Genomic DNA, 20,061 nt, shown 5'->3' with positions numbered 1-20,061 from the left:
CGTAAGGGCGTCGCCCCGCCCCCGGCTGTGGCGCCGGCAGGGGGCGCGCGCGGGGCCGCGGGCGGGCGGTGGCCATGGCGGGGGAGGAGGCCGCGGCCGCGGCCGGCGGCGCCGCCGCTGAGGGGAGAGAAGCCGGGAGCGGCGGCGGGTACGACGGCAAGTGCGTGTTCTGCAGGATCGCCCGCCGGGAGGAGCCGGGCACGGCGCTGCTCCCCTGCCAGGTGGGTGAGGGGCGCCCGGGCGGCGGCCTCCCCCGCTGTCCCGCCGGCGGAGCTCCCGCGGCCGCTCCCGCCCTTCGCCGCCGCCCTCGTCCTCTCTCCCGGGGGTGCGGGCAGCCGAGGGGCTTGTGTTGGCCTGGGCGGGTGGTGGTGGTTGTTCGTCGCCGGTTGTTAACGGCGAGCCGAACTGCGGCGGCCGCCATGCTGGCCTGAGAGCTCCTGCGCCGATCCCGCCGGCCGAGCTGCCCGGCGGCCAGGGCTGCAGAGCGGGCAGAGCTCCGGGAGGGCCGGGGCAGGGTGACTGGGGAAGGAAAGATCAGCCCCTGAAGCCGTGCCCAGGTGGGTCGCCTGCTGCCAGCCCTCCTCCCCCTGGGGGCGGCTCGACCCGCGCCTCCGCCTTAGGACCAGGCTTGGCGTGCTCTTAGGGGTCGCGTACTCTTCGGTGGAGGTGGGAGCGAAGCATCGATCAGAAAGGAAATATCTCGCTAACCTTAAATGTTGTCACAACCGCTAGAAACCTTAAAGCAGGCACCGAGGAATCCTGAACTGCAGAAGGTCAGCTGAGGACACAGACCGTGCTTACAGGTCCTTCTCTCGGCTGGCTCCAGAAATCCTTTTTGGTTTTTGCTAGTTGCTTCAAATGCAACATTAACTATCACATTGACACGGCAAAGATGGACTTTGTTACTTACTCTATGCCAATATCCTCGTCCTAATCAATTTAATATGCCTGCATCCTTTTCTAGTACGAAGACCTTGTTTGCTTTAGAGATATCAGACCTGGTGCCCCCCACCACTATCTGGTGGTGCCGGTGGAGCACATGGGAAACTGCAAAACACTGAAGACGGAACACATACCTATAGGTAAGGCTGTAAGTGTGTGTTTAACTTGAAGGAAAATAATTTCGCGCAGTCTTAAATAGTGTGTTGTCAAGTAAATTACACCTTTGAGCACCATTTGGTTGTGAATGTGGACACTGAAATAGGTGGCGTGAGCGTAGGTAGGGACTTACCCTTACTGGGAACTTCCACGTGCTACTCTGCAGTAGCACGCGTTTTTGTGCAATTCTAGAAAAACATTGCACTAGCGCACAAAATCTCTTTTGTTTGCATAGAGCATAGGTGCCTCTGCACTTTGTTGGAAGTGCAACTTTATTTTTAAAAATATTTACGTGCTGCTTCATTGTGTTTTCTTAGATATATATGCAATTTCAAATTATATGAAAAATTCTAGAAGAATTTTATAAAATGTATACTTTATAATAAGTGCTACATTATTTTTCAGGAAATGGGAGTAAGAGAAGAAAGAGGGAAATGGTGTTCCAATAAACTTCAATAGGTTTTGAAATGATAAAATTCTAATATATTGAAGCTATGATGTATTGTTGATAGGCTTTTTTTTTTTCCTTAAGAAAACATTGTCGTGGAATTAGTTGTTTCACAAGAAATGCCTAGCTAAGTGTGTTGAGTAATGGAAGAAACTACAGGCATACATCCATGAAGAGATTCCACCTCATGGAAAATTACAGGTGGTGCAAGAAAAGAGTTATAGTTGCGTGTTGCAAATCTTGCGTCACTGTATTTCGCTCCTAAGCGTAGGGTAGTTTTCTTCAGAAACAACTTCTGTATGTGTTTGGCTTCAAGTCAATTCCTCAGACTTTTGCCTTGAGTTTTTGTATGAGGGTTGCTTCTCTTCTCAGTGATGCAGTAATGAAACTTTGTCCTAGTAATAAGTAGGACTGAGATTTTTATTTTATTCTAATTTAAATTTGTGTACCATCTCTGAAACTTGCTAACTTATGCCAGGCTGCACAGGACCTAGAGATCAAAGCCCTGTAGCTGTGTAGAGATATAACACTGGAATTAGTGTAAATGTTATCATTCTGACCATCAGTATTTGTTGGTTTTCTTTATTAGGGTGTGGTGATACCATGACTTTGTCCAAAGTTGTTAGAAGAATACCACACTTAAACCTCGTTAGTGTGGAAATCAGTAACTGTGGTGATTTTCATGTTGATCATTGCACAACACTGTCTTGACAATCTTTTTTTGCTTATGAGTAGTTACAGTATTTATGTTTTGAAAAACCCATGTTTGTGATCTGTCTAATCAGTTTGTTGAAGTTAATATTCAATAATTTAGTTTCTGAAGAATAACTTTTTTAAATTACTTGATGATATATGATATGTAAAATATTAAACATTAAATGAAATTTGTGTTTAACAGTGAAGAGAATGATGGAAGTTGGAAAAGCTGTCCTCCAGAGAAATAATTTTAGTGACTTGAATGATATAAGGTATGTAATGGAACCTCCTGTGTTTACTGAGTATGTTTTTTACTTTTCAGAATGCTATTTTAGAGATGGTGGCAACAACTGCAGTATGATTTATTGAAGAAATTGGGTCTGTGTTCGCTTATCGCGTGACTTCTCAAGTAGAATGTGCTGACATTGAATATAAACTCTTTTTTTCTGATGAATTTCCAGCACAGATTGCATTCCAACTCTGAGATTCTTTCTTGACCACATCTTGGGGTAGGGAAGAGCACTTCAAACAACTTATCTAAAAGGCTGCTGTTTAATTATGTTCTGAAAATATGCTCTAAATCCTAGATTCCAGAAGAGAGGTAAACTTCGTCCTGTTCAAGCAGGGCACTGCATTGTGTTTCAGTCATGCCTGCATTCATTTGATTTCAGTGCTGCAGCCTTTAGTTTAAGCCAGTGCCCTTGATTGATAGCCAAAGTAAATTGTAACATAATTTAAATACTGTAGAGTATAGGGAACTGGGCCTTTGTGGTTAAAATAGGTGGAAACTGCATTCATGTAGTGACAGTTGGCTTTCCAGCTGAAAACTACATATGATACATTGAAGATAGATTTTATTTTTTAAACCCTCCTTCTTAACAAAATATATCTTAAATACAGAGACATGGAGGAGGAGGTTAATGGACATTTGAAAAGGTTTCCTGAGAGCGTAACAAAAGGAAAGGGCATGTTTTTGTTCCTGCCTTTATGTACAAGGAAAGTGTCATGAGTTGAGTTCTTAATTCAGTTGATCATGTTAAATAACTTGCGATATTCCACTTCTTCCTGAATTAACATCACCAGTATTTTTTACTTGTTTTCTGAAGAATGGGTTTTCACTGGCCTCCGTTCTGCTCAATATCCCACTTGCATCTTCACGTCCTGGCCCCAGCCAGTCAGCTAGGATTCTTATCCAGGCTCATTTACAGAATCAATTCCTACTGGTTTATCACGGTAAGTGTAATCCAGATAAGCTTTTTGGTAGGTTTTCAATTGCAAGCTGAAAATGTGACATCTTTCTAACATTCTAACTACGTCCAGAAATTCTTTGAGCAATTATTTTCGTCATTTACCTTTTGCATTCAATATTTGAGAAAATATAATGGTAAAATATAACTTTAATGTTTATGCTTATTAAGGGAAATGGAGCAACAATAACGTTCACAGTAGTTCTGGATCTAATGTGTACCTTAGGGTAATGTGATGTGCTTCTGAGGACACTTTGTAAGTATTTGTCCTTTAATGTGAAAGGATACATTCAAATGTGATGGGCTATGTATTGTACATACCCTGGTTCATCCAGTTTAGGTGAAAAACATGGCCACCTAACGATTCCCTGTAGCATTTCACATGTTTTTTTCTCATCTCGCCATCTTTAGACTGAAACAAGTGTCTGCTTTACAAAAACATTGTTTGTACTGATTTATGTCAGCAGAGGTAAGCGATGAGACTGAACTGGCACTGGCTAAATCACTGTTTGAAAATATCTTTCTTGAGGACTAAAGCATACTCTCACTGCTTTGAGGCAGCAAAGAACCTATCCTTGCAATGTAGCTACAGCATCCTGGCAGCATTGCAGAGCCCCAAAACAAGGATGCTGAAAAAGGTCTCTCATCTAAAGAAGACAGACAGCCTCTTACTTAAAGAGAAAAAACCCTGGCTTCTTCACAGTGGTACCTTGCTGGAGATCTCACCTAGCTTGAAAAAAGCAGATGTGTCTCTGCTGTATTGTAGAGCATCACACACATATTTGGCCCTCAAATAATCTTGGATTAGCTCAGGGAGATCTGTACCAAATTTGGTTATCCAATATGGATGCATTTCAAAAGATACTTTGCCCTGTTCTCAAGTTGGAAAATGTTCTTGAGTTCTTTTTTTTTTTTTTTTTTAATTATAATGGCTTTACTATGATGCTTGTTTAAGAATGCAAAACAAGATTCAGATAACTTCATTTTCAGTTGCTTCATGCTTCATCTAGCTTTAGTTGCCTTTCTGAGGGCTCTGTGGGCTGGTGCTGTTACATATACAAAATACAGCTGTCCCAGTTATGCGCTAGGTGCATAAGTAGCCATACCATGAGAAAAGTTACGCGTGAGCATAGTGACATAACCAAAGAATGGATGTGTATCTCGTGACGTGAACCACACGCGTGAATGCGCTCCATCTCAGCAACACGTGTGGCTGGTGTGCAGCTGGTCGGGTGATGAGAGGCCGCAAGACGCTGTTCTGGTCTCACAGCTTGGTTGTTCTGAGCACTGCTGTCTTCTGAGGTCTGTAAAACCACACTGCTTTATCTGCTATTTATTTGCTCAAATGTCCTCTGACTTCCATAGGCTCCGTTTCCTTTTCTGATCACCTAATGGGAGTTTGATGGAAACTGTGAAAGAAAGTCTGCTGTTTAAAGCAATCATTGTATTCTACTTCTGTTGTATGCTTTGTCTGTAAAAATGAAAAGTAAATGCTCTGTCAGTGTCACTTACTGTTTTTAAAATGGAATTTTCAGTTAACTGCAGGTCCATGGTGTAGTTAATGCATTGCCTTCTCTCTTTCATAGGCTGAACAACTGATTGAGCGACTGCAAACTGAAAATGCTGCCAGTTGAAAGTACTCTTAGCCTTGCGTTGCTAGCCAGTTTATTCTTTGTCTTTGAACTCTGATTTAAGGTTGCACAGTTTGATGTTGCCAGTAATAGACCAGGATAAAAAAAGCTTTAGTTCCTTATGAGGGAATACACACAGAATTTGTAGCTGCCAACTTAATTCTCCCATTTGGATACTTGAGGCTGTATGCTTCTCTGACAATAAGGTGATGTATTTTAATTATCATTTTATGTTTGTATATATATACATACATACTACAAACACACACATAGGCACACGTGCAGAGAACTTTTCCTAGTAAAAGACAGGGTGTAACAGCAGAATGTATTGCAACTAAGGCAACAGGTTACTACTAACAGCATGCATGTGGTACCAAAGGGAGTATTTGCTGCAGAATCAAGCTTTTATTTTAAAGATGCATTGTTCCGGGATTGCAAGTAGCATTTAAAACATTTAAGTTTCCATCTGTCTTTGTATGATACATTACTTACGCCTAGTTATTGGTAGGTACATTGCTGAAAGTACACTACTAACTTTCTGGTGCTAAACCACTTTAATATATTACCTGTCTTATTTGCATGACAATGACATAGTAAATGTTAATACAATAGGTGCCCAAGAGGTGATAATGCTATTTAACATAGAATATAGTTTAATGTGTGTGTAAGTGGTTGTATGTTGGACTTAAAGATTGTTTCCCTCTTCTGTGCACAATGTCTTAAATTAGTTATTGTATGTTTACAAAAAATGTGAAGAGTTCAGAGGAATTGATTTAATATACTGCTCTTCTGCATGATGGCAGAAAGAAAAATCCAAATTTTTAGGTGGTTCTGATATTGTTCTCACTGGAAGTCCCTTGGAGATTACTAATGCCTTGGCTAAATTTGATTTCTAAACAAAGCCATAAGAGAAACGGGTCTTTGCTGCAGTGAGCGTGTGGCAGGCTTGCATAATGGCAATCTGATTGGAATTTGGGATAGCAGGCACACAGCCCACAACTGGAACACGCTGGGTTCCTTAAGGAACCTGCTGAACGTTTCCCTTTGCTGTACGACTCTCGTCAGTAACGCTAGCGCTCTGGTTTTCAATACCATATTAAGGCAGACTGTTTGAAATGCTAAAGCTCCAGAAAACACAGGGTGGATTTTCTTCATCCGCAGAGTGTATTTCTGGGTGCCCAACTAACCCAGTGTCCTCGGCTGATGCCTTTACAGGCAGCTGAGGTGGTGGTGGTCTGTTGCACCTGCAAGCGTCCCTGAATGTAACCTTCTCAGTGTTTTCCGCTGATACAGCACCTGTTGCCTTAGTGGGACAATATATTGCGATAGTCTTAGAGTAAACTGTATGTAATACTTCAGAAAGTTCACACCCTTCTGAAGAACAATGTTTTCTACCTAGAAGAGTTTACACCTCTCTTCTCTGTAACACCTTGTTCCTCATGTCTCGTTATTCTTATTAGTGGGCGCTGACACGTCATTTGCAGCCTTTAGGGTTTTAATATGTAACGTTAGGTAGGAAGAGCGTGAATTAAAGCCACTGAACTTTGACTACTGTGCAATAGATTAGGAGGTTTGAGCTGGCTCCTAGCTTTGTGAAATACCTGAACATTAGGATCTTTCAAGAGTTAATACTGTCTAAGTGTTCTGATTTGTAATTAATTTATGTAACTGTACTTGACTGTGACATGTAATATTTAGAGTACCGACATGAACTGTTGTCAAAAAGGATTAATAAACAGAATAAATGCTAATCTTGGAATGATCTTCCAGTGCAATGGAATAGTTGACTGTGGGGGTTGACCCTAGATACCCCTTTGCTCGCTCTTCACCCCCGACCCCAGCGGGATGGGGGAGAGAATAGAAGGAGCAAAAGTGAGAAAACTCATGGGTTGAGATAAAGACAGATTAATAAATGAAGGAAGGAGGAAGAAAAAACCCAAGGCATGCAATGCAAAAGTAATCCCTCACAACCTCCCACAAGCAGGCCAGTAGCAATGGCTGCCCCCACCCCCAAAAAAACCTCCTCAGCTTTGCTTGCTGAGCATGACATTAGATGGCATGGGACAGCCCTGCTAGTCAGTTTGTGCCAGCTCTGCAGGTTGTGCCCCCTCCCAGCTTTTTGCCCACTGGAGGGGCAGAGCCGGAAAAAGAGGCGGCCCTGGCGCCGTGCAAGCCCTGCTCAGCAATCACCAGAAGACTGCTGTGTTACCAATACCTGTCAGTCACAAACGCAAAACCTGGCACCTTATGGGCTGCTCTGAAGAAAATTATCTCCATCGCAGCCAGACCCAGTACATTGTCAAATGTACACAGAAGCACAAAGGTCAACCGTTATATCTTACATTTGAGAAGGGTCCCACTAATGACAGTGAGACTGGAAAGGTAAAAATCAGGATGTAATCCAGCCTCCACACTTTGGCTGATGTGCGAGATGGGGAATTCAACTTGTCGCTGACACTAGCGGACAGGCCTCAAAACAGCTCAAAGTGTTAAACGCCACGTTAATTACTGAGATGAATGCTCAGTACCTCATTAGTGGTTTTCAGCATAGAACCGCGTTCCATTTTCCTTCTGTGTTGACAAGCATTCTCGGACTCAGCAGATAATTTTTTTAATTAGGCTAAGAAATATTTTCTGAAAAGCCTATCCTAATGCTTTGAATATGTTTCAGAATTACTGGCTAGCCCCTGGAAGAGGTGGTGGGCACACTGCATTAACTATGTCACCCTCTTCTACAGCAGCATTATAACATCATTTTAAAACTTCCAGAATCTTCCGTGGAGCTTTCCAGTGAGCAAAGATCAATAAAATACTCATGGAGAGTGAACTCAGCAGCTCTCGCTCTTCAAGTGCCTGGAGAAGCAAAGGAAAGTTGCTGAGCCGCTGCCCCTGGCTCTGTTGTTCTTTGATCCAGTATTAGCAGTCCTGAGAAAAGCTGCTTTTTTGACTACATGTTTAGGAACGACAAAGCTTTACTTGTACTCTTTTGCTCAATTGTTTCACATAAACCCCCAACCTAATGCAAACCCAGAGAATAATGCTTTTATGCTGAAGTACTAACTGCCCCCTCTGCGCGGATGAAACAAGAGACACGTGCAATGCCATTAAATGTAGAATAAAGAAAAAAGTTTCTGTTTTGACTACAGACAGCATTTTCAATGTGATTAAATTGGTAATAGCTCCTCAAGCTATTCTGAAGTCTTCTTAAGTGTGAGTTGTAAATAAAAGCATAAAAATGGCAGCAAACCAGTGACAATCATATTTGAAATTTGACAAACTCGGAAACAATAAAATGCTGCATAAAAACTCCCTTGCTGTCATTTCAAACTGATGTGCAATATTTATTGAAGTGCTGAAAAGTGCTTTCAGTATTTGACAAGACAAAATACGGGTAATGCCTATACAACGTACGGTCTGAAACAGATGCAGAATTCACAGGCTTCAAGTGGAAGAAGAGGAAAGACCACCGAGGGAGCTTGCCACAAAGAAGTGAAGTTTAGGAGAGATTTGAACAGCTGAAAGTTAGTAGGGCGAGAATGCCTTTTAGAAGGTCAGAGTTTACTCAGTGCTCCAAATTATCCATAATAGTAAAAAAAACCTCGCATCCTACAACTTTTGTAAAAATAATTTAATAAATTCTGTTCCATTTACTCTAATGGGAGCCTGTCACAAAAAAGTTGCCCGTTGAAAAGTTTAAATTCCTGTTTCACCTGTAGATGCTAATCTATCTCCACATTGCAGGTAAGGAAGCAGAATTTTCTAAAACTTGTAAACTAGTAGCTAGATCGAGTCATGTGCATTAGATATGATGCATCCGTGACTATACAGGCTTCAGGAGTAATTTTTTATTCTGGAGTGTACCAGTGGACAAACTGACCTATTGTATTATCTATCTTTTAGACTTCTTTTGAAATACCGGCTATTGCTGGAAGCAGGAGATTGGATTTGTCAGCCTGCGTGGTGACCCAGTTTGGCAGCTTTTTGGCGTTTATAACCATTGCATGGGCACATAGAAAGATTGCAGTCACTCTTTAGAGAATGCTCATCTAAAGCTGGCAGGTAGGAAATTTGGCCCTATAATTGTTTAAAAAAAAATCCATCCCTCTATAAATAATCTGTTTGACAATAATCCTTGGTTTTATTCAAAATATCACGATAGGGCAAGCTTTTTGTAGTCACTTACAAAGTGGGTAAGAGGGCTTACTCTGCTTCTATCTGTTTTGATCAGATAGCTTAAAGCTCTTGTAGATGTACTCGAGTGATATTTAAACCAACCAGCAGCGGGAGAGAGCGCAGCAGAGGCCATGTAAGTACCTAACCCTCACTGCGTATATGGCAATGGAAGCCTAGATTCCTGCCATTTAACTACTTGAGACTTGAGACTTGAGACTTAACTACTTGACTTAAGAACTAGTAAGTCGGCATGAGGTGGACTTGCATCTTAGGGTGCTCAGGCTACACACTGCCTCAACTGTGTGTCTTTTAATGTATTATTTGTACAATGTCTAGTAATGTATTATTTTTCCTGATACTACCATCCTGTTAGTCAGCCGGCAACAGCTGAACCGCCCGATCTGCTTCCTGCAAGTGCTACAGCAGCGCTGACTGAATTTGAAAATTGGTAGAATTAAACAAACCACATTCCATAGCTGTATTATAAAAAGTTTGATTCGTTTTGAAATCAAAATGCACGTCCAGGCTTTATCTAAGGGGAGCTGAAATCCACTGAGGTGTGCTCATGTCATTTTGGCAGGAAATGCTTTGCCAAAAAACAAAGCATTTTGAAGATGTTAAGATCACAAATTATATGTCTTGGGTTTAGCTGCAAGACAGAGATTTGTTTAGGAAGAAGGAGCGGTTTTGAAAACTAAGGGAACAGACACCAGCAGTGCCTGGTGCAGCACATATTCCCCAGTTTCCTACATGGTAAAATTATGTGGTGATTAAAACTCAGCCTTTGTTTCTCCCTCCATGCTCTACCTGCATCTGGCTCCCCTGTCCCCCAGATATACTTATTTCAGCACATTCATTTCTTCCCTTTTTTCTATTTTCATTGTTTTTTCACTAGGAAAAGGAGGCAGAGCGATAATGAAATCCGTATTTTTATTTGCTCAGTCAAAAGGCTTTATTTTGATGCAAATCCCCATTGGATGAAAATGTCAAAACAATTTGCTTTTTGCAAAAAATGTTGGTTTATATAAATAGGATAAAATAATCTACCACTTTTATCAAGTTCATAATTTGTATTAGGTTTCAATATCCTTTTGAGGCAAGAGAATATTCTTATTTTAAAGACCCATCAAGTAGTGTAGTTAACACCACATAAAAGCTTTTATTTGCACTGGTAAAAACCAGAAATTTGTATTCCTAATTATACAGTTTTCTTGGTGGGGATTATTGTAAATACAGCACCTGATTATTTTTAATAGCGTTATAATCAATCCTTTCTTTTTTTAAACATAGAAAAAGAAGTTCCCCAAGAACCACAAAGGAAATTGTTACCGGTCATCTTTCAGTCCCATTTTTAACCAGCAGATCATTTTTTCTCCCAGTTTGGAGAACTCACAACTGTGCTCTGAAAGCACAGCTCTGCCTCAGCTAAGGGAGGTATGGGACTGCACCGCTATACTTTTATTTATGCATTTGGCACTACAGGAACTCTGCTCTCCTCTAGTTGTAAACAACACTGCTACACTTTGGTGAAAGAAGAGAAAGAGCCTTTTTCCCCCCCTCACGAATGCACAGTGCCCCAATACACAGTTTCAGTTGTCTTTCACTTCTTTATGTTGTGACACCCTACTTTCTATGAAGGGATATTAGCTGAATTCACCAAGGCGGCTGCAGAGCTTTGTGATCTTCTAGGGTATGACACAGCATTAGAAGAACAGAACAGGTAAAAATGGTGTGAGATACAGAGGAAAAAGAACAAGAGACACAGAAGGTTTGGAGAAGACATGATAAGAATAGACTATTAAATACCAGGACTGGTGCAGCTCTCCAAAACACATGCAAGATGCAACTCATTTAGGAACCATCAAATATCCTTGCTGTGGTATTTCTGTAAATTTGGGAATTTTCATATACTTATGAAAGCCAATGTAACTTCCATTTATTCAGTTTTACCATGTGAAAATAACCTAAACTTTTGCTATATACCAGGCTCTTTTTTTGAAGAAGTATATGAATTTCCATAAAAGATTTAAATTCCGTGTTTACAAATCAAAATCTCCCACACAGCGAGTATTTCATGATCTGCAAGAATCAGTGTTGTATGGTAGCAAGTTAGTAATTTATATTTTCAGTAACCTATAGCAGTAAGCCAGCTGAGTTATTTGAAGAACCGCAGTATGCTTGGTAGTGGATAATAATGAAAGGACAATCCAATGGCAATGTGATAGGTTAGTTGATTATTTGTGATTCCTGTCCAAATCTCTACCATTTTTATGAAAGTATTTTTTATCCTTCTCACCCATTTTCTCTCAGCTCACATCCCAGTAATTAGCAGAGTTGAAATTCTGTGACAAAAACCTCTTCCAAGATGGTATCCAGATATGTTTTTTTCCAAATGGAACCATGCAGCAGAATTCATCAGATGACAAAGCCTTATTCCAGTAAAGTGATGATCACATCATCATCTTTTCCTTGCCAAAGCATTTCACCTTCAAAATGAACCAGACCATGTTTTCTGGCTCTTAACAAGATTCCCACTACTTTATTGGAAATAGTCACGTATGTTTCAAACAGCTGCCCGAATGTCACACTCACATGTCCATCTTTTCCCACCTCTCCAGTGCTTCTAATGATCAAGCACAGCTCTTCTACTTCCTTACCCACGTGTGAGTGAGCATCTTTCCCTCTCTGCTCTGTCTGAGACCCTTCAGGGGGTCTCCCGTAGGTAGGATCTCCTCTGTGAGCATGAACAGGTTTAGATGCAAGCCTGTCGTCGCTGCTGAACGGGTTCTTTCTCTGATACTCAGTGTGATCCTCTGCCCAGGTCTGCCAACTTTTCCTCAAGTCACCCACTGCACCGGTAGCTTTAGCACTCTGCCCTTTATCTTCTTCCATTTCTTGAAAATGTTTTACGGCGCTCAAGCAGGAAACAAATCAATGACTGGTTGTAACTGTGGTTCCTGGGTGGAAGCTGTGAAGGAAAAACAACAAATCAGCCTGATAATTTTTGGAAGCGTTTTGCCCCAGTGAGAGGCAAGGCTGCTGAAAAAGACGTTAAATATCTGAAGATTTTGTGAAGTCCACCCATAATTCTACAGCAACGCGGATAGTAAGAGTGATTCAGCTGAAATTTGGAAGTCACTTTGTAACACAGGGCAGTAAGTTATGCTTACAAGGCTTCGCGGCGTACCACCGGTCCCACAGCGACCGTACAAACCCCGCCGCCTCTGTGCAACACAAACGTAGGGCAGTACTTACTCTTCATGCAATGACGCCTTTTAAAGAACTTTATCCTTATACCCGGCAGCTCCGCAGGCTTCCCAAACAATCTGATGGGGTGCCGGCTGACCTGTTCAGCACAGGCTTACTGACAGGCGAGAGAGCAAACCATTCCCCGAGAGGCAGCGCACCAACCCATACACAGGGGTGGGCAGCCTTTCTCTTGCCTGCACGCTGATTAAAGGTGGACAAACCCACGCCGCGCCAATGAGGTGCCCACAGACCGTGGTAGTTATTATGCACAGAAAATATTACCTGGAGCTGAAACGCCGATACATGGTGGAAGCAAGGGGATTTTCCTCATCAGGCACCGAAAAAAGAAGTAGAAATCCAGTTAGCGAGTGCGGCACCGTCTGCAATGCCCTATTTAGCAAAGAAGATAAAACTAGAACAGATAGTTCTCCCTTAAAAGGCTGTGCTGCACAGCCATGTCTGCCTACTAAAACCTACAGGCAGGCTGCAGGCAAGGGAGCTTGCCTGAGAGAGGTGAAACTGCCCGGCTCCTCTAGGTAGACAGGCCGCCCGCCACCTATAAATTACATGTACTTAGGTGATGGACTATCCGTGCGGTATGTAATTATTTTGATGAATTAGGGACAGACTCTTATATACCTATAGAGATCTGACTGTGTTATAACCATGGTCTTTGCTGGATCGTATCCTTCACCTGTTGAAAGGCACAAACTAGAGTTTCCATATAGCACACTAGTAGAGCTGATATACTTTTCTTGCAGACATTTGGAGATAAAACAGAGGATTAGTGCTGGCTTTTCTATGGCGAAATGGACAGAAATGCGAATTCTGAACAATTTAATAACTGAATTATAGATCACGCATTTCTGTGTTTTAAAAGCTTTCTTGTTTATTTTTAAGTCAGGTTTCATGGCCCACATACAGATGTTGATGCTGCTGCCTCACGTGAACCCCATGAGTGGTGACAGAGCTCCCTGAACGCCCCAGCAGAACGTGCAAGTCCCAGTCAAAAAAATTTCTGTTGCGTTTGGGTCTAGAAGAGTGCACGGGGTGAGCAGAAGATGGCAACACAACGGCTGCGAAAGAGAATTGAGAAAGATAAACAGCAGCACACATTAAATAATGGCTTTTCATTCACAGCCTCTCACTTTTAAATTGAAACTCATGATCGTCACATGATCCTGTTGTTATATTCTTTGTGAGAGGAGAGTGGTTAATTCTAGCTTCCTGGATAAATTTCAATTTGAGTAATTACATGTTGTGTACTTAAAATTCCCCTGAAGGCTAAAAAGGATAATTGTTCTTCCTTTCCCTCCCTAAAATACTTATGCAACGTTGTCAACGTAAGACGACTCCCCAAATCCACGCTAACAAACTGCTTGATTCTCCTCAGTGGCAGTACAGGAATGTATGCTAAGTGTACAAACACAGCATCTGAAAAGCACGTTGTTTTTATGTCAGGATGAAATACTCTGTAAGTCCTACGTATTAATATACATACACTCTCAAACTATGCTGAGCAACATAGAGACTGCCAGCGGTTTTGCATGGATCCTGAAGTCAAAAGCAGGAAAAACCAGGGCTTTAGTTGAATTCTTCTGTAGGAACAGTATCACTGGAAAATTGAGGTATTGACCTCCTGAGAACAGATAGCAATGCTCTGCAGATAAAGTAGTGCACAGAAAGTAAGAGAAAGCCAGTCTCAAAGAGATTAAGCTTAAACAATAATACCAATAACCCCTCCTAAGGAGTTTCTAAAATAGAAGCTATACAGCCAATAAATTTAAAGTGAGACAGATTGGGGGGAAAAAAAAAAAAAAGCAGTCTTCCACTAAATCTCTTTCAGCAATCCCAAGATTTTGTAAGCAATCTGAGACTCGCAGGGTTTGTCAGCCGTTCGGCCATGTGTTTGTTGCTGGGTATCAGCACTCAGCTGCTGAGGGGAACAAGCCTGATCCACATCTACCTCTTTTCTTTCTTCTAGGAAAGTGCATGTTTAGATGCCAGTTCACAGTTAGATTGTTTTCTTGTCAATCATCAGGGCTACAGCTTCATAGAAAACCTCAGTTTTGATTACCGGAGGAAGAGAGAATCGGAGAAGCTGGAGGATGAGATTATGGAGATGCCTAAGGAACGTGGCCCGTGCCAGTGCTCACACAGGTCATGAGCAAAATCCTAGCCATCTAGAAAAAAAGCTGCCCAAAAATCAGCACAGAAAATACAGAACATGAGTTCAGTGCTGAGCTGGCCTGGTCCTAATAAAAGGCTTACCGAAATCTGGATAAGCTGAACCTTTCAGCTCAACACAGCAGGGAGATAGTGAGTGTGGGATTATAGTTGTCAAGTCTAGACGTTAAAATAAAACAAAATCTCAGCTGCAATACATCAACTTTTTATTTTCCCCCTTGTTGGATAGTCACATCTCTGCCCCTTCCCTGGGAAACCGTTTCTCGTCTCTATCTGCTCCTACACCCGTGTCGCCGGCGCTGACCTCCTTCCCACGGGAAAACGGAGGCGGCTCCTTCGCCGCCCGTTAATTGTTAACGTTATTTCATGAGCGGCCGCACCGAGGGAAGGCCACGGCTGGGGGAAGGAGAGGCGGCAGCTGCCCAGCCGTGCGGGCAGGGCAGGGCAGGGCCCACCGCAGCCGGCTGCCCCCGCCAGCGCCTCAGGCCTGCGCCCCTGCCTAACGTCCCCAGCAGCCGCGTGTTTACTACCGGTACGCGATACACAGCCACCGCTGCGTAAGGGCCGCGGCGGGCGCCGTACGGCAAACCCAAACCGCAAATTAAACCTGGGCGCCCCCGGCCAGCGGAGCCGCTGGCGACGCCCGCACCGGCCGCTCCCAGAGGCGCCGGCCCGCCCGCGGGCTGCCGGGGGCCGTTCCGTCACACGCCCCGTACCGGCGCCTCCCCGCCGGGGCGGGCGGGCTCCTCCCGCCGTTCCGCTCCCGCTCCCGCTCCCGCCGCGGCGCTGGGCCCGCCCGGCGGCGCATGCGGCGCGGGGAGGCGGGGGATGGCCGGACATGGCGCTGGCGGCCTCGGCGCTCCGGCGGTACCTGCTGCTGCTGGCGCAGGAGCACCTCGAGTTCCGCCTGCCGGTGAGCGCTCCGCGGGGCCGGGGCGGGGATCGGGGCCGGGGGTCCGGCGGGGTCGACCCGCTGAGGCGGGGAAGCCGGGCGAGGCGCTGCCCTCGGGGGCGGCCCCGGGCAGCGCGGCCCCGGGTGTGCCCGGGAGGCGGCCCGGCCCCGGCCGGGCCTGGCCTGCTGCTCGCCCCGGGCGGCTCGGGGAGAGGCCGCGGCTGCCGGGGGCGGGGGTTGCCCGGTGCCCCTCCGCTCGCCGCTCTCCCTGTCCGGTGGCGAGCGGCCCCCCCGGCGCGGGGCTGCCTCTCTTCCCCTCAGCCTTGCAGCGGCCGTAGGCTGACTCCTCCGGCCCCCGGCCCCCGCGGAGAGCCCCTCCGTGGCGGCTCTAAGGCAGCGCTTTCCTTGCCGCGCTCAAGAGCCTTTGGAGCCAGGAGAGGTTGCCAGCAAAGTGCCTGGCGCTCCAGATAAGAAATGGCAGCTGGGAGGGGGAAAAAAGGGGGTTACGAACACGTTTCCTTAAGGAAGCAGGACCTTAAGGTCCTGTTTTGGTGCCTTTTCGGTTTGTTTTAAACTGATGCGTGAGTGCTCCCGCCGGCGCGCTGGTGTGGGTAACTCAGCGGTCGGTGCTGCCCTGGCCACGCGCCCGTTCCCTCCCCGTCCCGGGTGTCCGTGGAGCCGCTGAAGGCAGGAGGGCGCGGAGATCTTCATTCTTCTGGAGGAGGACGTCGGGAGTGGCGAGGATGGGGCTTCGCTGAAGTCCTAGGGCCTGCACGCGTGCCGGGGTCGAACGGAGGTCTCCGAGGCCTTGGCTGGTCGCGAGCCTCCCTCCTCTGTGTCGCACCGGGGGCTGCTCGCCTTTTGGCTTTTAATTCTGAGGGTTTATTTCCCAGCGGTCAGAGGGGTTCGTGCTGCACTGGCCGATGCGGGATCAAAGAGAGCAGACCCGCTCCTGCGGTAGGGTCGCAGCATGCCGGGTGTGGGAGCCAGCCAGTCCTGCCTCCGTAACTGCGGTCTGCTTGTCGTTGACACGTTCATGCCAGTTGGTTGCAAAATTTGGGGTGCAGAGTTTGTTCCCTTACACTAAATTGGTTTTCTCTTATCAAGTGGTATTCACAGACATCATTTAAAAAAAAAAAAAAAAAAAAAAAAGTAACTTACCTGAAGCTCCCTGGTATTTTTTATGAGTCCCTGGTGGTTTTTTTATGGGTCCTTGGTGAGTGTCTAGTTTAGCATACACTCAATTTCTGTGTTTTGGAAGAAAACCTTCTTGTTTGTATATTTAATGTGTGTTTATTTTTTTTTCCCCATGACGACTTACAGAGTTACTACACAATGTAACAATTTTTGGTACTTTAAGTGCTCTTCTAGGCACCATCTTGAAGTGCTAGTAATATGATATCCAGGGTAATATTGTTATTGTTTAAAATAGTGCTGAAATGCAATTATTTTGTTAGAATTGGTACGTCATCATTACACGTTTTAAAATATTTAACGTGTATCACATAATTTATTTTCCTTGTTTTCATTAAGGCTTTCTTTTGTGCATTGTTTTTTGCTATCTGCATTGTGGGAACTGGAACGTGAATTTATTTATTTATGATCAACCCGATTTTTCTTTAGGCAAGGTCATCAGATTATGTAAAAAAAAAAAAAGACGATATATATGTAACATAGAAAGTTTTTCTTTTTTCACCAAGGTTGTAGTTGCACTTGGTTGATACAGCCGTTGAAGAAAGCAGTTCCATTTCACTTTTCTTGTACGCTGGTGACTGCTCAGCCATGTGTTTGGCTTTGTGACGAGCTGTGTTAGGGACCTGATTTGTCTGAAAACTTAACAAAACAAGCAGGGACAGATTTTTTAGCCAGATCAGCTGCCTGATTTCCATCTCTACCATAACTGCATATGGGATAGGAGAGGACCGCTTTTCTTCTTGTGGTGGTGCTGGATCACAACAGCTGGAGGTGTTTGTTGAAGTCCACATTTGTTGTCAAGTGTCTGTAGAATAAAGTTCTGTGTTTCATATTTCTTAGTCAGTAAGAAACCGTGCTCCCTAGTCTTTGGTTAGGTCAGATACTGAGGGGTAGCATCAGGCAGCCTGTTTTCCAGCACAGGGTGTCTGTAATGGGCAAATAGATGCATGTCAACTGTTTTCTTTGCAGTATCTTCAGGCAGATCTGTTCCAGTGCTTCACTGTCTTTGTTCTTGGAAGGATCTTCCCAGCCTCTCATCCAGAGCACTGCTGTGATCTGAACCCCGTGCTCTTGTTTCCTCCATAGTAAACGTCGAAAACAGATGATTACCTTCCTTTATCACAGCAACCTTTAGCATGAGTAGCGGTCGTGATCGTGTTTCTCTCCAAGCCTTTCCTCACAGGCCATGTTTTCTGCACTTCTCATTCTTGTCACTTTCCTGTAGATAATATTGCCGGTAGTATGTGGAGATGCCACTGATTCACGTGTAAAATTTCAGGTGCTTTTGTTGTCCCAGGACCGTACAATGAAATAGTTATGCGGAAACTTTTATTTTCCTGGAGCAAAGTCCCTTTTTTTTCCAGCGTTTCTTCTGTTCTTTCTACGCAAATGGGAAGAAGGAAATGAATGGGGTATTGTCCCACTGAAGCTGTGTGCTAGTGTTATGTAGGGGTTTTCTTTTCCTCTGTTTTTTGGGATACTTCATGGTAATTTTTTATTTACCCACTCAGTTCAAATCTAAGCCAATATAAAAATTTGCTTCTGTATTCTTTTGCCAGTAACATTCAGAGACTGCAGCGTGTCATTTATAGCGAAGGGGCTGCATGAGAAACATCCCCAATGTTTACCTTTCATTTCAGTTCAAAAGCCTTTTTAGTGGGTGGTTTTTTAAGTATTACTGGCTGCCTTGTTTCATGGAGATTTGCTGTTTTCTGTGTTGCGTTTACAGCCTCTGATTTAATTTACTCTGGAAAAGACACCTACTGAAGAAAACTGAGATACGTGTAAGGCAGAGAGGTAACAGAAAAGGGGCTGATGCTTAGTGGCGGGCCTGCCCCCAGGTCAGAGTGTTACTAGTGAGGCATTGCTTTTATGTGAATTAATGTGGTGGGCTGACCCTGGCTGGATGCCAGGTGCCCACCAAAGCCGCTCTATCTCTCCCCTCCGCAGTTGGACAGGGGAGAGAAAACAGAACGAAAGGCTCGTGGGTCGAGATAAGGGCAGGGAGAGATCACTCACCAATTACTGTCATGGGCAAAACAGACTCGACTTGAGGAAATTAGTTTAATTTATTACCAGTCAAACCAGAATAAGGTAATGAGAAAATAAAAACTAAATCTTAAAACACCTTCCTCCCACCCTTCCCTTCTTCCTGGGCTTAACTTTACTCCCGATTTCTCTACCTCCTCCCCCAGCAGTGCAGGCGGATGGGGAATGGGGGTTTCCATCAGTTCATCACACGTTGTCTCTGCCGCTCCTTCCTCCTCAGGGGAGGACTCCTCACACTCTTCCTCTGCTCCAGCGTGGGGTCCCTCCCATGGGACACAGTCCTCTATGAACTTCTCCATCCTGAGTTCTTCCCACAGGCTGCAGTTCTTCACAAACTGCTCCAGCGTGGGCCCCTTCCATGGGGTGCAGTCCTTCAGGAACAGACTGCTCCAGTCCTGCCAGCAAACCTGCTCCAGCATGGGCTTCTCTCTCTCCATGGGCCCACAGGTCCTGCCAGGAGCCTACTCCAGCGCGGGCTTCCCGCAGGGTCACAGTCTCCTTCAAGCACCCACCTGCTCCGGCGTGGGGTCCTCCGCAGGCTGCAGGTGGATATCTGCTGCACCGTGAACCTCCATGGGCTGCAGGGGGACGGCCTGCCTCACCATGGCCTTCACCAGGGGCTGCAGGGGAATCTCTGCTCCGGTGTCTGGAGCACCTCCTCCCCCTCCTTCTTCACTGACCTTGGTGTCTGCAGGGTTATTCCTCTCACGTATTCTCACTCCTCTCTCTAGCTGCTGTTGCTGTTGTGCAGCAACTTTTTCCCCTTCTTAAATATGTTATCCAGAGGCGTTACCGCCATTGCTGATGGGCTCAGCCTTGGTCAGCGGCAGTTCCGTCTTGGAGCTGGCTGGCATTGGCTCTATCGGACAGAGGGGAAGCTTCTAGCAGCTTCTCACAGAAGCCACCCCTGTACCTCCCCTGCTACCAAAACCTTGCCACACAACCCCAATACAATTAGTCAGAAAAATATTTTAAGAATAGTTAGAATAATATTTTAAGAGGAATATTGTTGTGAGAGCATAGGATTGAACAGTAAAGATTTCGATGAAAGAGGAATAGAAAAATGCGGAACAGTGGGATTTGATTACTGAAATTTGCCTAACTTGATTTTATTGTGTACTGTACAACATTTCATAGACTATTCATAGCTCATTCTTTTGCAACTGAACTCTGAGAGAGCTGTTTTGTATACAAACT

The 20,061-nt window shown here is 44.7% G+C and overlaps 2 protein-coding genes and 1 pseudogene across 18 annotated transcripts in view; 2 read left to right on the top strand and 1 right to left on the bottom strand.

Moving 5' to 3' along the window:
- The first annotated feature begins 30 nt into the window (after window positions 1-30).
- On the top strand, window positions 31-6,871 carry HINT3 (histidine triad nucleotide binding protein 3). 7 transcript variants are annotated; one of them, XR_015708982.1, is made up of 6 exons: window positions 31-221; window positions 965-1,082; window positions 2,445-2,514; window positions 2,704-2,751; window positions 3,326-3,475; window positions 5,076-6,871. XR_015708982.1 is itself a non-coding variant. In XM_087777383.1 (6 exons), exons 1-6 carry the CDS (start codon window positions 75-77, stop codon window positions 5,121-5,123), a joined length of 558 nt encoding a protein of 185 aa, XP_087633509.1. In that variant the 5' UTR covers window positions 31-74; the 3' UTR covers window positions 5,124-6,871. The 7 variants fall into 7 exon arrangements, 4 of the variants coding, with proteins under 4 accessions (XP_087633509.1, XP_087633508.1, XP_087633510.1 ...); XR_015708983.1 differs by lacking the exon at window positions 5,076-6,871 and adding an exon at window positions 3,901-4,129; XM_087777383.1 differs by having other exon boundaries at window positions 3,349-3,475.
- Window positions 6,872-8,437: 1,566 nt separating this feature from the next.
- LOC148053358 (actin-binding Rho-activating protein pseudogene) lies at window positions 8,438-18,998 on the bottom strand (annotated as a pseudogene). 9 transcript variants are annotated; one of them, XR_015708989.1, is made up of 5 exons: window positions 15,446-15,518; window positions 14,044-14,202; window positions 13,465-13,618; window positions 12,825-12,868; window positions 8,438-12,261 (listed from the first exon to the last, which is right to left on the bottom strand). The product of XR_015708989.1 is annotated as an actin-binding Rho-activating protein pseudogene, transcript variant X5 (transcript). The 9 variants fall into 9 exon arrangements; XR_015708986.1 differs by lacking the exons at window positions 14,044-14,202; window positions 15,446-15,518 and adding an exon at window positions 15,601-18,998 and having other exon boundaries at window positions 12,825-12,932; XR_015708985.1 differs by lacking the exons at window positions 14,044-14,202; window positions 15,446-15,518 and adding an exon at window positions 15,601-18,998.
- Window positions 14,939-20,061, top strand: part of TRMT11 (tRNA methyltransferase 11) — a 31,872-nt gene continuing 26,749 nt past the window's right edge. Inside the window, exon 1 of one of the 2 annotated variants that reach the window (XM_087777377.1) lies at window positions 14,939-15,642. In XM_087777377.1, the coding sequence (XP_087633503.1) occupies window positions 15,568-15,642 (75 nt within the window). In that variant the 5' untranslated portion in view covers window positions 14,939-15,567. Of the gene's footprint in view, window positions 15,643-19,194; window positions 19,410-20,061 lie in introns of those variants that run through there. The other variant, XM_087777376.1, reaches the window with a different exon arrangement.

The sequence above is a fragment of the Nipponia nippon genome, unplaced genomic scaffold (genome assembly GCF_047370975.1).
Source record: "Nipponia nippon isolate SJK-2023a ecotype South Korea unplaced genomic scaffold, ASM4737097v1 scaffold_4, whole genome shotgun sequence".
Taxonomy (NCBI): domain Eukaryota; kingdom Metazoa; phylum Chordata; class Aves; order Pelecaniformes; family Threskiornithidae; genus Nipponia; species Nipponia nippon.
This window is presented reverse-complemented; position numbering and strand designations above follow the sequence as displayed.

Excerpts from the sequence above, each read along its gene's own strand:
- HINT3 (XM_087777382.1), top strand. The coding sequence starts at position 75 with ATGGCGGGGGAGGAGGCCGCGGCCGCGGCCGGCGGCGCCGCCGCTGAG. Across the intron at positions 2,515-2,703 it reads AGTGACTTGAATGATATAAG|CACAGATTGCATTCCAACTC; the intron begins GTATGTAATGGA and ends ATGAATTTCCAG. Across the intron at positions 2,752-3,348 it reads TTTCTTGACCACATCTTGGG|AATGGGTTTTCACTGGCCTC; the intron begins GTAGGGAAGAGC and ends TGTTTTCTGAAG.